Genomic DNA, 14,618 nt, shown 5'->3' with positions numbered 1-14,618 from the left:
TTGGCTATGTAATCGCTGACAACGGGACATTTCATAGTGGTTGGAACACGCATTCAAAGTCTGGTCACCCCATGATCGGCCGGGTGCGGGTATCAATTGTTAAAAAAAAACATTGCTTTGGTTGGTTATTGATAATAGGCAGCGGGTACGGATGACATTACAGCTCATCCGCGCATCTCTAGTCTAGACTCAGTCAGTGCGCATCCCTGACTTCACCAGTGAACCAAGAAAGCCCGCGCCGTGACGAACGGGGGATTTTAACCCCTCGGTTTTACACAGAAAACCTGAGATAAGACGTGCCAAGCTGCGACCAAACCGGCTTGGCAGTGTAAAAAGGCTGTCACCATTGTTGCAAGCAGTCTCTGCGTCTCACTGAACAACACAAATGCGAGCGCGCCAGCCAATTGAACGAAGCCCAGTCCTTTTTCCATTTACCTTTTCACATAAGTCTTTTCCAGCGACCGCGAACCCATCCGGGTTCGCAGAAAGTGTTGAAAACTTAAAAAGAAAAATGAAGTCAGTGCCAACAAAATTCTCTTCATCCCGAGGTCGACCGAAGAGAGATTATTGATCCTCCCGATGACAATTAATTACGGCCCTGGGACGACGTTAATTTTAATCCCTGCCAGGCTCGTACGAACATTCATCTTTCAAACATTCCTAAAACAATGCCGTGCGTTTCCCAAAACTCCTTTTAACATTAACGCGCATGTACTGCTCTAACGATGTTCGTAGGCTTGTAACTGCCCACTGACACGGTGCTAAATTGGGCTCTGTAGGAGGGGGAGACGCAGGAATGTTGTTAGATGAAACTGTATATTTTGTGGCAGCAAAATAATATCTCCCCATCAAGGCCAACAGCAGAGTAGCCTACGAAAAGAATAGAATACAATAATATCAATGCTAAAAAATATTAAACACAATTGATTAGGCCTAGGCCAACATATGCTATATCGGTCCTAATCCTGAACGCGCTGTGCGTATTTTTTCACGGCATTTTCCCCCCTGAAATAATTCCATATTACAAAAAAAAGCTTGTGTCTGTGTGACAACTACATTTATCTTAAAGATCCCATGGCATGAAAATTTCACATTCTGAGGGTTTCTAACATTATAATGAGTTCCACAAGCCCACCTATGCTCCCCCAGTAGCTAGAAATTAAAACGAGCACTAGCCATTCTGCTTCACCTTTGAAAAAACAAAGCTCCGACGCGCCGTTTTGGAATTTTCCCCGTATGTCGTCATAAGGGGAGATGCCACCTCCCCTTTCTCTGCCTTGCCAGCCCAGATAATTTGGCCTGCCAATGAGCTATGACTGTGCAAGCGCCAGGTGTGAGTGTGATTACACACACTGTAACGCAAGTGTTGTACACTTCTTTGTTATTTGGATAACTGTTCTGCCGTTGGTGTTATGGCGCATAACACGTTGGACTCTCGTCTCTGGTATTTCCACAACGAGACTCGTAGTGGGGGTTATCTCAGCCATGGTTGAGAAGGAATTGGGGGAAAGGAACTTTGGCTTTGACTCCCTGAAGTACATGAACCACAACATGGAGGAGAAAGGGATTGTTGCCCGCGAATGTCTCCCGCTTGAGCCCCGCTTTCGAGGGACCACCGCCTCTGTGCTACCCGCTGAAGGACGCGGTGGTGCCTAAGCGCTACCCGCTTCCGAGGCGGCCAGGCTCCGGCGGGAGACAACCGCGGTCAACAATCACGGGCAACAATCCCATTCTCCTCCATGTCGTGGTTCAGTCTACTTCAGATTGATGTGGACGTGGAAGAACCAGAGAAGTCGGAGAACCCGACGCAGTCGTTCGAGATTTATAATATCATCTGGCGGCGCACACAGCTTTTGGCCGTGATAATATATATTATATGATATAGATATCTGTGCATAATAGGGATGGGCACGAGTAGTAAATTGCAAACTCGAGTGATCGAATGAATTCCTCGAGGATCAATCGAGTACTCGTTTAAAACTCCTCCTCCTTGACCTGCCTCTCTCCTCCTCATTTGCATTAAAGCTACAGACACCGAAACGGCACGTTTGGGGAAAGCTCAATGTGCGAGAATTTCGGGAACGTCTTCAAATACTGTGTTAGGGGCCCACTAATATCTATATTAAAGCATCCATAAAGCAGCATGCCATGGGACCTTTAATGTGCTGATTTCCGAAACACGCTTTGCGCAGCAAATAGAGCAGACTTTCTCTGATTCCGCATAAGGTTACATTGATTGGCGCATACTCTCTAGTATAGAATCTTTGGTGTAAACATAAAAAATACAACGTTACATTCATTCATTATCATTCAAAAGCAGAAGCTAGGCATTGACAAGGCTATTGTTGACCCGATTAGGAGAGCTTGGTCTAGATCCTGCCCATATGGTTGGGCAGGGATAAGATGGTGCGGGCAATGTAAGCGAGAAAGCGTGTAGTGTTCAGGCATGCATCGCAGCGGTTTCCCGTTCATAACTGTCTAGACACGGTCAAAGAAATAGTGAACTTCATCACAGTCTCACTGAAGCGCCTGCAGTGCTTTATGGCAAACAATCGCAACAAAAAATGCCTGCAAAAATTCTCATACACCCGCTGGTCTCAGCATGATTCATGTATGTCTTCTGTCATTGATCACTATGAGGACATTTTAACCACAATGGTTGAATTAAAATCAGAGGGTGACAGCGAGTGCAGCTCGAAAGCGTCCTCCCACACAAGAGCAATGGAATCATTCGATTTTATTATACGCCTTGTGATAAGCTACAGCATCTCGCTGTGGTTTGCCAGTTGCACTGCAGCTGAAAGGAAAGCGCTCCAGAGGGTCATAAAAACTGCCCAAAAATTCATTGGATGTCCTCTTCTCTCTCTTCAGGATGTCTACAATAGACAGTGCTTCAGGAGAGCTCATAGCATCCTCAGAGACTCATCCCACCTAGGCCATAACCTGTCTGAACTGTTGCCCTCACGGAGGCTCTACAGGGCAATCAGATCAAAAACAAACTGTTTTTGTTTTTGTAACTGCTGTTATTTCTCTAAATAATGCAGAATTATAAATCATTGCATTATCATACCAATCTGACCTTAAAAATTGGCTGACATTTTTAAATATATAGTTGTTTTTGAATTCTTAAACATTCTATATATATAAAAAAAAATTCTCATTTTGTTTTTATATATATATATTTTTAAAAAGCACTTATTTTGAGATCCTCTACCCCAATTTCGTTGCACTTTGTGCAATGACAATAAAGAGATTCTGATTCTGATTCTAATAGGGTTGTCTTGTGACGGGGCGTTTGATCGGTACATTTCGGCTGTGCATGTTTTTTTGGAATTCTAAATGCAATAAATGTTGTTGTTGTTGACTTCTAACATGTCTATCTTTGCTGTTTAAATCTAACAGTAGTCTACGAGTAATATATATTGGCGGTAACCACTGTTTATTGGGTATTGCGAAATTGCGCCAGCTGGACATTTAGTGGTATTGGATGTGTTATATTAAAACACATCCAATACCACTGAATGTCCAGCTGGTGACTCCACTGAGGCTAAAGTTACAATGCTCTTAGCACTCTATGAGTACCCCTGGAGCCCTCATTAGCTACGAGTGTTTTCCCGACGTACATTACGCAGCGATGCTTTTGGGAAAGTGTGTGAAAACTGTCTGATTCTCGTATGACGAACTTCACGAACCACATAGGTTAACAATACTTTACCCAGGTCTCTAGTGTCCCCTCAGACGAGAGGGACGTCTCCTCTCAGACCAGGTCTCTAGAGGGACCTGTCCCCTCAGACAAGTGCTGCGTCCGATATCCATACTTCCATGAGTACACTTAAACGTAGTACACTATCCGCAGTCACCAAGTACGCAGATTTTCAGATGTCAGTGTTGTTCCAAATTGAACACTCTGTAGTGCACCTACCGGAAATTACGATCGCGACTACCACTGCGGCTCGTCACCCGATATAAACACTCCGCTTTGAACGGTGAACCCTTTGCGCCTAGAAGCTATAAAAAAGCAAAAAAGCTATAGAAACTACTAAATGACTCAATTTAGGCAGACTATGTGGAAAATGTGCCAACGGTTGCTAAGATGGCTTCCGTTGAGTGCGAAGAATGTACATTGATCCACACTCAATGTTTTGACCGTTTTGAGTACACCATCCCGGTCCTTTCAGTACACTTCTTTTCGCCCCGATCGTATTTGGAACGCCCTACGTAATCAAACTAAGTATAGTAAGTACGGAAAGTATGGATATTGGAACACGCCACTGGTCTCTAGAGGGACATGTCCCCTCAGACCAGTTCTCTAGAGGGCGTCTCCCCTCAGACCAGAGGGACGTGTCTCCTCAGAAGAGGTCTCTAGTAGGACATGTCCCCTCAGACCAGGTCTCTAGTTTCCCTTCAGACCAGGTCTCTAGAGGGACGTGACCCCTCAGACCAGGTCTCTAGCATCCCTTCAGACCAGGTCTCTAGAGACGTGACCCCTCAGACCAGGTCTCTAGAGGGACGTCTCCTCTCAGACCAGAGGGACGCGTCTCCTCAGACCAGAAGGACGCGTCCCCTCAGACCAGGTCTCTAGCATCCCTTCAGACCAGGTCTCTAGAGACGTGACCCCTCAGACCAGGTCTCTAGAGGGACGTCTCCCCTCAGACCAGAGGGATGCGTCCCCTCAGACCAAAGGGACGCGTCCCCTCAGACCAAAGGGACGCGTCCCCTCTGACCAGGTCTCTAGCGTCCCTTCAGACCAGATCTCTAGAGGGACGTATCCCCTCATACCAGGTCTCTGGCAGGACGTATCCCCTCAGACCAGGTCTCTAGTGTCCCCTCAGGCCAGGTCTCTAGAGGGATGTGTCCCCTCAGACCAGGTCTCTAGTGTCCCCTCAGTTCTCTAGTCAGGTACTTAATGATAACAGTAATAAGACATCAGGTCCTCTCACCTCCCGTTCCCTCTGGCGCTCCGTCTCCGCTGAGTTCAGCCGTGACCCGAGGTGGAGACACTGCTGACGGAGTCGATTCTGCTCCTGGCTGACGTGGTCACTCACTACAACACAAACAAACATAAGTCCCTCACCTTCAGGCTCGGCGTTCATGTTATCATCAGGGGACCTCACCTCTCTCTGCAGCATTGTTTTTGTGCAGGGTTCATGTGTTCAACAGGGCCAACACCTCTCTATTTAGGGCTGTTTCTGTGCAACTTTCATGCATTCATCCTCACCTCTCTGTAGAACTGGTTGTGCATTGTTCATGTGGTCATCAGTTCATCCTCACCTCTGTGTTACTGTTTCTGTGGAGCATCTCTAGCAGGTCGTTCATGTGTTCATCAGTTTATCCTCACCTCTCTGTGTTACTGGTTCTGTGGAGCATCTCCAGCAGATCGTTCATGTGTTCATCAGTACATCCTCACCTCTCTATGTGTTGGTTCTGTGGAGTGTCTCCAGCAGGTCGTTCATGTGTTCATCAGTTCACCCTCACCTCTCTGTGTTACTGGTTCTGTGGAGCGTCTCCAGCAGGTCATTCATGTGTTCATTAGTTCATCCTAACCTCTCTCAGTGTTACTGGTTTTGTGCAGCGTTTCAACGAGGTCGTTCATCAGGCGAGGCAAGAACTCTCTGAGCTGCATGACCTCCGTGGTCAGCCTGTCCAGGTCTCCTCTCCCCACTTTGACAAAAACTTCCTGGAAGAGGATCGATGAACAGCACACAGTATATATATGTATTATAAATATTTAACAATATGTTAGATCTTTGACCGTATCAATAGCAATAAATTTATTAAATCTATAGTCACAACTTTGACCTTATCAATAGAAATAAAGATATTAGGTCTATAGCTCAACTTTGACCTTATCAATAGTAGTGCTGCAACTAATGATAAATTTTCTAACGACTAATCTTTAGACAAATTTTTTTATTAGTTGACTAATTTAAATGACTAATCAAGGGTTTGTTATTTCATTGTGTCACTTTTATTGGTTGCGAGGGGATGTTTCGCAGGGGTTGCCAATTTGTTGGCCGCTGCCAGGGCTCCACCGGGGAATCTGAAGTCCAGAATTAACCGGGACATGGAGGAGAAAGGGATTGTTGCTGGCTTGCAGTTCATTCTGGACTTCAGATTCCCTGTTGGTTGGGGGCCGCTGAATTACAGTGAGCAGTTTGAGACGGGGGAACAAATATAAATAGAAAATGCATTGCCTGCAGAAAATGCGGTGAGTGCTGTTGTACACAGTAAGGTTGAAAATATGTTTTAATAAAGCCACATAGATTCAGACAAAAAGAAACGTTAAATGGCTTAAATCAAGTGAAGGGATTTGAAAAGAGTTCAAAAGTCTAAATGGAGTAAACTATGTTAACATGCACACCATTTAAAAAAATGTGGTTGGAAACAAATAAAGTGACAGCTGAATGAAAAGCAAAAGCATTGCTAAAAGTGCAGAAATGTTAAAGGAATTGAACTAAAGAATCGGAAAGGTCAAATGTATTGCCCTGCACTGCTGAAAAATCGGAAAGGTCAACTGTATTGCAGTGCACTGCTAAAAAACCTGGAAGCTGGAATTTAAAACTGACGGACGCTGAATAGCATTATCTGAAGAAGCAAAGTGCTGAAATACATTGTTACGAAAGCTGGAAGGTAAACTGTAGTAGTCAGAGCTGGAAGATAGTAGTAGTAGTGGTACTAGCTGTAGTAGTAGTAATGGTAGTAGTAGTAGCTGAAGTAGAAGTAGTAGTAGCTGAAGCAGAAGTAGTTGTAGAAGTAGTCGCTAAAGTAGTAATAGTAGCTGAAGTATTACTGGTACTAGGTGCACAAACGATATGCCTTATGAAAGGTATGGTATTGCTTGATACCACGGATTTAGAAAGAATTATAATAATAATCCCGCCAGTTTCTTTTTTAAACCAGCCGAAATTGTATGTACTCGCCTAATGCTCATTTTCCCAGCCTAACGTTATTAAAAGTAGTCTAATTGTGTGGGAAAATTGCCCTGCCGTCACTGCATCACTGCCTGCACGTCCTCGCGCTCTATACCCAGCGTAAATCAATGAGACCAACGGAAAACAAGCCGACATGGAACTTAAACTGTGATTTTGAAAAAAGTATAAAGGTAAACGAAATTCGGTTATCTGATTATTGAAGATACAATTGTGTTGATTTGTTAAACCTTTGAACGAAGGTTAACGATGAAATATTGACCAAGTTATGAAGTCTGAAGTTAGTATGGGCGGACGGCTATGTCGTCCGCCCATTGTAGCTTTGCACAGCAAAGATTAAAATGTTTCCAGGCATAACATTTGAGTGGAAGTACGAATGGTCGTCATAAGAGGATGAAGGGAACGTAACGTAATGTAACATAACATGTAGACCCATAGCATGCTAGTATGTTTATGTGTTGCTTAGCGACAGTTCAGTCCCAGTCCAGGGCCCCGTTTCCCGAAAGCATCGTTAGCCTAAGTGGTTCGTGAAGTGCGTCGTAAGAGCATCGTATAGTTTTCACAACGTTTCCTGAAAGCATCGTTGGTAACAAACGTCGTGAAATCACTCGTAGCTAATGAGGGCTCCAGGGGTACTCGTAGAGTGCTAACAGCATTGTTAGCCTACTATAGCTTCAGTGGAATGTCCAGCTGGCGCAATTTCGCAATATCCCCAAAACAGTGGTTACCGCCGATATATTACTCATAGACTACTGTTAGATTTAAACAGCAAAGACAGAGACATGTTTGAGGTCAACAACATAATTTATGGTAGCAATTTAAAAATTCCATAATACCTGCGCAGCCAATATTTACCGATCAAACGCCACGTCACAAGGCAACCCTCTCACAAGGCACATAATAAAATTAAATGATTCCATTGCTCATGTGTGGGAGGTCGCTTTCGAGCTGCACTTGCTGCCTCCCTTTGATTTTAATTCAACTATCGTGGTTAAAATGTCCACACATTGATCAATAACAGAAGACATAGCCTACTGTACACGAATCATGCTGAGACCATCGGCTGTCTGAGAATTTCTACAAGCGTTTTTTGTTGCGATTGTTTGCAATAAAGCACTGCAGGCGCTTCGGTGAGGTTGTGATGAAGTTCAGTGGACTGTGGCTAGACAGTTACAAACATCCCTGACCTAAGTGGAGTGCACTATCTCCAAGTTGAGAGCGTGGTTCTGCAGTGAACGTAGACTGCTGTGGGAAACTTTGCTGTGATGCTTGCCTGAGCGCCGTGCGCTTTCCTGCTTACATTACCTGCACCATCATAAGCAGTTTTTACACTGCCAAATATGCCGTCGTATGCACGCCTTTTCCGCGGCAGTCAGCGCATTTACACTGCCGAGGTAAATTGCCTGCTTGAGCTAGCAACCTACTAGGGCTGGGCGATATATCGAATATATGCGATGTATCGCGAGATGTTCTCCAGGCGATGTATAAATTGCCCCTGTCGCGAACATCGAATACAAATTGGCACGTAATGTTTCTTTTTGCCGCCGCCGGCATACTCGTTGTGTTCACTTCTCTCGCTCTTTCCTGTGGCTCTCTGCCTCACAGACTCATATGCATTAAAAACACTCACTCCCCCCGCGAGATTCTAGGATTCTACGCGCGTGTGACGTCACACATGCGACCGGTGAGTGAGAACAGCGACTGTCACTCATCTCCTACCGTTGAGTGAGAACAGCGAGAGAGAGAGAAAAGATGATGGAAACGGAGGATTTGGTTTCAAAAAAGAATAGTACAGGATCCGTCGTCTGGCAGTGGTTTGGCTACCGAAAGGAAGATGTGGAACAAAAAACGGTGTTATGTAAAATATGCCGCAAAACCATTGCCACGAGATCAAGCAGCACCACAAATTTATTTCACCATTTGAAATGCCACCCGCTGCAAAACGAAGAATGCCAAAAACAGTGCATGGCCCAATCTCCATCCACATCAACACACAAACAACCAGCCCAGAAGCAAATGACTTTGGCTGCGTCCTTTTCCAAAGCAGTCCCGTATGAAAAAAAAAGTCAGAAATGGAAAGAAATGACTGCCGCTGTCACACACTACATACCCAAAGATATGGCCCCAATAAGTGTCGCTGAAAAGCCTGGTTTCAAAAACCTCGTTAAGACGCTTGACCCTAAATATGAGTTGCCTGGTCGCAAGTTTTTTGCCGCAAAAGCTCTACCAGAGCTATACATATCAGAGAGAGAGAAGCTGGCCCACACACTCACAGACGTGACTTTTTACGCGTCGACCACCGATTTGTGGTCGAGCAGGACGTGTGATCCTTATTTAAGTTTCACAGTACACTACATTGCCAACTGGGAGTTGAAGAGCGCGTGCCTTCAAACAAGCTTTTTCCCGGAAGATCATACCGGCGAGATATTGGCACACGGCTTGGAGGAAGTACTGGCAGCATGGAATTTACAACAAGCCCGTAAAGTCAGCATCACTACAGATAACGGGGCCAACATCGTTAAAGCTTGTAACCTGATTGGTTGGACAAGACTGCAGTGTTTTGGCCACCGACTGCACCTGTCAATTGGTGAGTACTGGTATCCACCTAGTGGTAGTAAAGTCATCATTTATTTTAGATTTTTTTTTATCAGCCATGTTAAAATTGACTAGAATAAAAAAATTAATGTGATTTATGCATATTCATGTGTATATTGAAAGAAAACTATTTGAAGTTAGAGTTCATTTTAAAATAAAATATAAAATGTACAAAAGATGAAAAGATAATTATAAATTATGTTTGAAAGAATTAATTTGGTGCTGCTGAAGAATTATGGATTTCTTTACAAATATAACATTAAAATGTTTGTTTGTTTTTAATCTCAGAGAGAAGTATGAAAGACCCCCGGATAGACCGTGCTGTCAGCCTATGCAAAAAGGTGGTGAGCAGCTTCTCTTTTAGCTGGAAAAGAAGGAGACCTGGCCAAAGCTCAGCAAGAGCTGAACATTCCTGAACACCAGCTGATCAGCGAGTCTCCAACCAGGTGGGGATCCAGACAAAAAATGATAGAGAGGGTGCTGGAGCAGGAGCGTGCCGTTTCCAAAATCTTGGGCTCTGACAAAAAAACAAGGCATCTTGTTCTTCATTGGAAAGACCTGGAAGTCCTTGAATCCGTTAATAGGGCTCTAAAACCCCTAGTCGAATTCACCGATGCCTTATCAGGTGAAGACTATGTCACAGTGTCCTACGTCAAGCCTGTGCTCCATCTCTTTGAGTCCAGCATCTTGGCTGTTCAGGAGGATGACACTCCACTGACAAAGTCAATCAAAGTCTCCATCCTGGACTATCTGAAGGAGAAATTTGCTGACCCTGAAACAAACAAGTTGCTGGACATGGCTTCTCTCATGGATCCCAGGTTCAAAACGACATACATTGCAGAGGAAAAGATCGAGGACATCAAGCTCAGAGCCATGGCTGAGATGGAGAAAATGCTGTCTGACCAGGGTGCAGCTGAGGCCACTGTTTCACAGCCTCAAGAAGAGCCACCAAAGAAGAAAACTCTCGGAAGTTTTTTCAAAAAAGCTACACCGTGCTCTGCCTCTGCCACACCATCACAGAGGCCAGATACACACAGAGATGTCCACCTACCTGCAGTCTGCCGCTGCTGACAGTGAGTCTGATCCCCTGCAGTGGTGGAAGAAACATGAAGACATGTTCCCAAACCTTAAAAATCTGGCCATTAAGTATCTATTTGTGCCTGCCACCAGTTCCCCTTCGGAAAGGGTATTCAGTACCAGTGGGAACATTGTCACATGCCAGCGGGCATCTCTCAAGCCTGAAACTGTGGATAGGCTTGTGTTTTTGGCACAGAACCTGTAGCTCATTTCATATGTTGCCACACACCTGTGACATGATTGTTCTTGTCCTGTAAGTGTTTGTTTAACAGTGACATTTCTGACCTTAGCTTCTTTTCTTCACATATTATTTGACAATTTTTTGGATTTAATGTTGTAATGAACAATGCAAACAAGATGCACTTTAATTTAGTTAATTATTATTACTATTTATTTGTCAGGGGTTGCTCAATGCATTTTTTTGTTGGCTTTGAGCTCTCTTTTTGTTAGCCAGTCATAAAAAACATGATGGAAAAAAGGTGCACTTTGATTTAATTTTGTATTATGATCATTATTTCTTGTCAGTGTTTTGAATGCACATTTGTTTGGCTTTGAGCTCTGTTTTTGCTCGAAAATAATTAACGGTTTGAATAAATGCTGTGTTGGTAAATCTAACTTGCTGTGATTTTCCTTTTCTTATGTGCATGTTCTAAATTCTTTCAATAGAAAGCACAAATGAGTTTAAACAATATGTTGTTTCATTTAAAATTGGAATGGAGTCAAAATTTCATTTCACTACATGCAGACTTATGTTTCAGGAATACTCAAATTATTATAACATGTAGTAACATTATGTCAGACATGGTTGAATCGAGCATTTATGATGTGCTCTAGAGGAGATTCAAAATATATCGAAATATATATCGTGTATCGAGATATAGTAAGAAAATATCGAGATATTCATTTTGGCCCATATCGCCCAGCCCTACAACCGACACACATTTGGGTGGGGGGGGGGGCTTGGATAGAGGTGTTGCTGTGTCGTCTCTACAGAGACAATGCAGCGATATCATCATGAGCAGTTCTAACTGGAGAGAAAGTGAAATCCGCGAGCTGCTGATCATGTGAGAGAAGGTTATGAAGTCGCATTAACCTCTTAAACCCGAGTGCCCCCGGGGGCGGGGGCAGCTGCGCCAACGTGTGCTGTAAACAGCTGTAAACAGCACCACCATGCTCCAACATGTCCATGGTGCATACCCACGTAACGGGAAGAAGCTCGGCTAAAAGCCCATGATAACCATTTTTACCTAAACAAAACTCAATTCTAACACCAAGCAACTAAATGAGCCTGTAGCAAAACACGCAAAACGTGCATGCGCGCATACTGGCCGCCGCCGATTTCGCTACTTCATGCCACCCACACAAACTATATGTCGTGAAAGCTGAGGCTCCCCAGATTCCAATGATATCACTCTCATCACTCTACGACGAAAACTCACTGAACGAGCAGCCAAAGAAGAGCAAAATAAATAAACAAATAAAAAACGTTATACAGTGTGATACTTTTGATTGGCGAATGGTGTTTTTTTACATGGATTTGGGTCCCTCGATTTGACTGTCCCTCGACTCTATTGGCTCTGACGGTTCGGTAGAGGGGTCAATTATCCAAATTGACCAATGCATACCCAAGATATCTTCCCGCATTTGACTGGAAGGTCAGCATATACGCACCAGGAGGGCCGAGAACATTCTCAGAGCAGAAACTCCGGCTAGATAGAGACATACGCTCCTACAACACGCTTCTTACAACGTTTGCATTCCTAGTTAGCTAGTAGTTAGCTAGTTATTTTGTATTTTCTTGCCTTTTTTTTCCATTTGTTATCCTTTTCAAATAAATAATGGCAGGCAGGAGAAAGACCTATACGTTTGCGGAGGCATTTGCTATCATTAATAGCGACAGTGGGGCTACTGTAGTCCCTCTCGAGTCCTCGTCTGACGACAGTGACTTGCTGTTGCCAGAACAGACACAGATTAATTGTACTGCAGGAAGTGCCAGGTCCCTTTGTGCATCACTTCCAAAAAGAACTGCTTCCAGCAGTGGCATGACAGCCCTTAGTGTATATAGTTAGTTTTAGTTAGTTAGTTATATTTGTTCAAAGTTGCTGCCAGCGTGTTTATATATATTTATATATATATCTTTATCCCTAGTGATTGTAGTCTTTAGCTGTGTTTTTACCTTTGTTTTTACAGTTTGGTTTTATTATGTGTTGTTCTCAAATATATCTGCTCCAGTTGCTGTCAAACTTCATTTCGATTGTATAGTTGTCTTTGACTGGGAAAATGTATAGAGGTCTGGGTGAATTTTCAAAACAAGTCAAAACTGTTGAATTTGGATGGAATGAATACCTATAGTGATATGTCAGTGAAATAAAATTAGTTTTACAGTCTGGTACCTTAGAAAGGTCAAATGGTACTGATGGTGCCCTAAAGTGCCCAAATGGCACCATTTAGTCCGCCTGGACCTACCTGTACTAAAACCTCTCTAAAATCACTTTATTAGCATTTATCCTGGAACAGGGTACTCATCAGATGTTGTTATGTTTCCCTTAAGGTTCTGGGCTACTATCCCATAGTTTCAAGGTGGTATTCACTCTAAATAATGTGTTTTCTCTAGGCGAAAATTGAAAATTGACATTTCTTACTATGTTCTAGCTGAATTGACACTGACACAGTAACATCTATATTGATTTTGACACTTCTGCAGCCACCTCCCAGGTGTTACCTTCTTTTTGAAACCAACTTTATTCATATAGCCCTTGTAGTTGTGGAGGCATACTCTATTCATTTCGGGCATGTCATTTCGGGCAGGAGGCCTGTGAAATAGGCCTAGGGCTTAACAGGTTAAAAAATGTCTCGTTAACAATGCCTTTGGTGTGTTTTTCATAATTATTCCCATCCTATTTCACAAAAAAGGTCACCCATAATAAGTAGCAGCTTACCATTAGCAACAAGCCTACTACAGTAAACAGAATGGGAAATTTTCCTTTTGGTGAATATTTCAAACTATTTATTGCATCCCCATTCGCTATAATGCAAAATGTCAACAAATAATGACCCATAGTAAGTAAAAGCCCTCCATTGGCAAGTACTACAGCAATCAGAAGTAGAAAATTTATTTTAATCGGTTTTTGGTGAATATTTCAAACTATTAATTGCATCCTCATTTGCTATAATGCAAAATGTCAGCAAATAATGACCCATAGTAAGTAAAAGCCCTCCATTGGCAAGTACTACAGCAATCAGAATGAGAAAATGTATTCTTATTGATTTTTGGTGAATATTTTAAACTATTAATTTCATCCGGTTTCATTATTATGCATAATATCAACAAATAATGATCAGTAGTAGGTAAAAGCCCACCAACGGCAAGTACTACAGCAATCAGAATGAGAAAATGTGTTTTAATTGATATACGGTGATTTCTTTCCTGAAACAATTCCAAGGTAACGTCTATGCCACCAGTCTGTGTGGTGTAATTTGTAGACGGTCCCTAAAACAGAGCAGCCGGAACGTAGATTACAGTGCTGTTCTTGCACAAATATCGATAGCAACAACTAATTTCGTTGTGATTTTTTGTCAATACGCTGTCCTATACTGTCCTCAACATACTACACCCGTAATATAGTGCAATTGTGTTGATTAAGCCGATAGCGGGATGAATCCGATTGCAAAACTGAATATCCGGCAAATATCCAACCTGCTGCTAACTTTTACCCGCTGGCCAAGTGCCGAAGATAATCACAGCAGTAAATAAAGACAGATAATAACATAATAAAGACAGCATCAACCCCAACACACACATAGCTATCAGCTAGCCTTCCGTTAGCTAACTAAAGACTAGCTTGTTTCTTTATATATATATATGTATGTTTATATACATCTCTATAACTTTTGGGCCGGTTGGTCCATCTCGTTAATGATCATCAGGGTTATCTAACCCTCTATAAATAGATATATGTATATATTTATAAATATATAGAGGTAAATATATCGTACCTTCTGGACCGGTTGGTCCAT

General features: G+C 43.0%; 1 protein-coding gene across 1 annotated transcript in view; it reads right to left on the bottom strand.

Moving 5' to 3' along the window:
- hsf2bp (heat shock transcription factor 2 binding protein) overlaps positions 1 to 14,618 on the bottom strand; it is a gene marked incomplete at both ends in the record, with an annotated part of 32,694 nt that extends 18,076 nt beyond the window's left edge. Inside the window, 3 exons of the mRNA XM_079733773.1 lie at positions 4,941 to 5,044; positions 5,545 to 5,677; positions 14,598 to 14,618. Coding sequence (XP_079589899.1) covers positions 4,941 to 5,044; positions 5,545 to 5,677; positions 14,598 to 14,618 — 258 coding nt within the window. The remainder of the gene's footprint in view (positions 1 to 4,940; positions 5,045 to 5,544; positions 5,678 to 14,597) is intronic.

The sequence above is a fragment of the Pollachius pollachius genome (genome assembly GCF_949987615.1).
Source record: "Pollachius pollachius genome assembly, chromosome: 3".
In the NCBI taxonomy this organism is placed as follows: Eukaryota; Metazoa; Chordata; class Actinopteri; order Gadiformes; family Gadidae; genus Pollachius; species Pollachius pollachius.
This window is presented reverse-complemented; position numbering and strand designations above follow the sequence as displayed.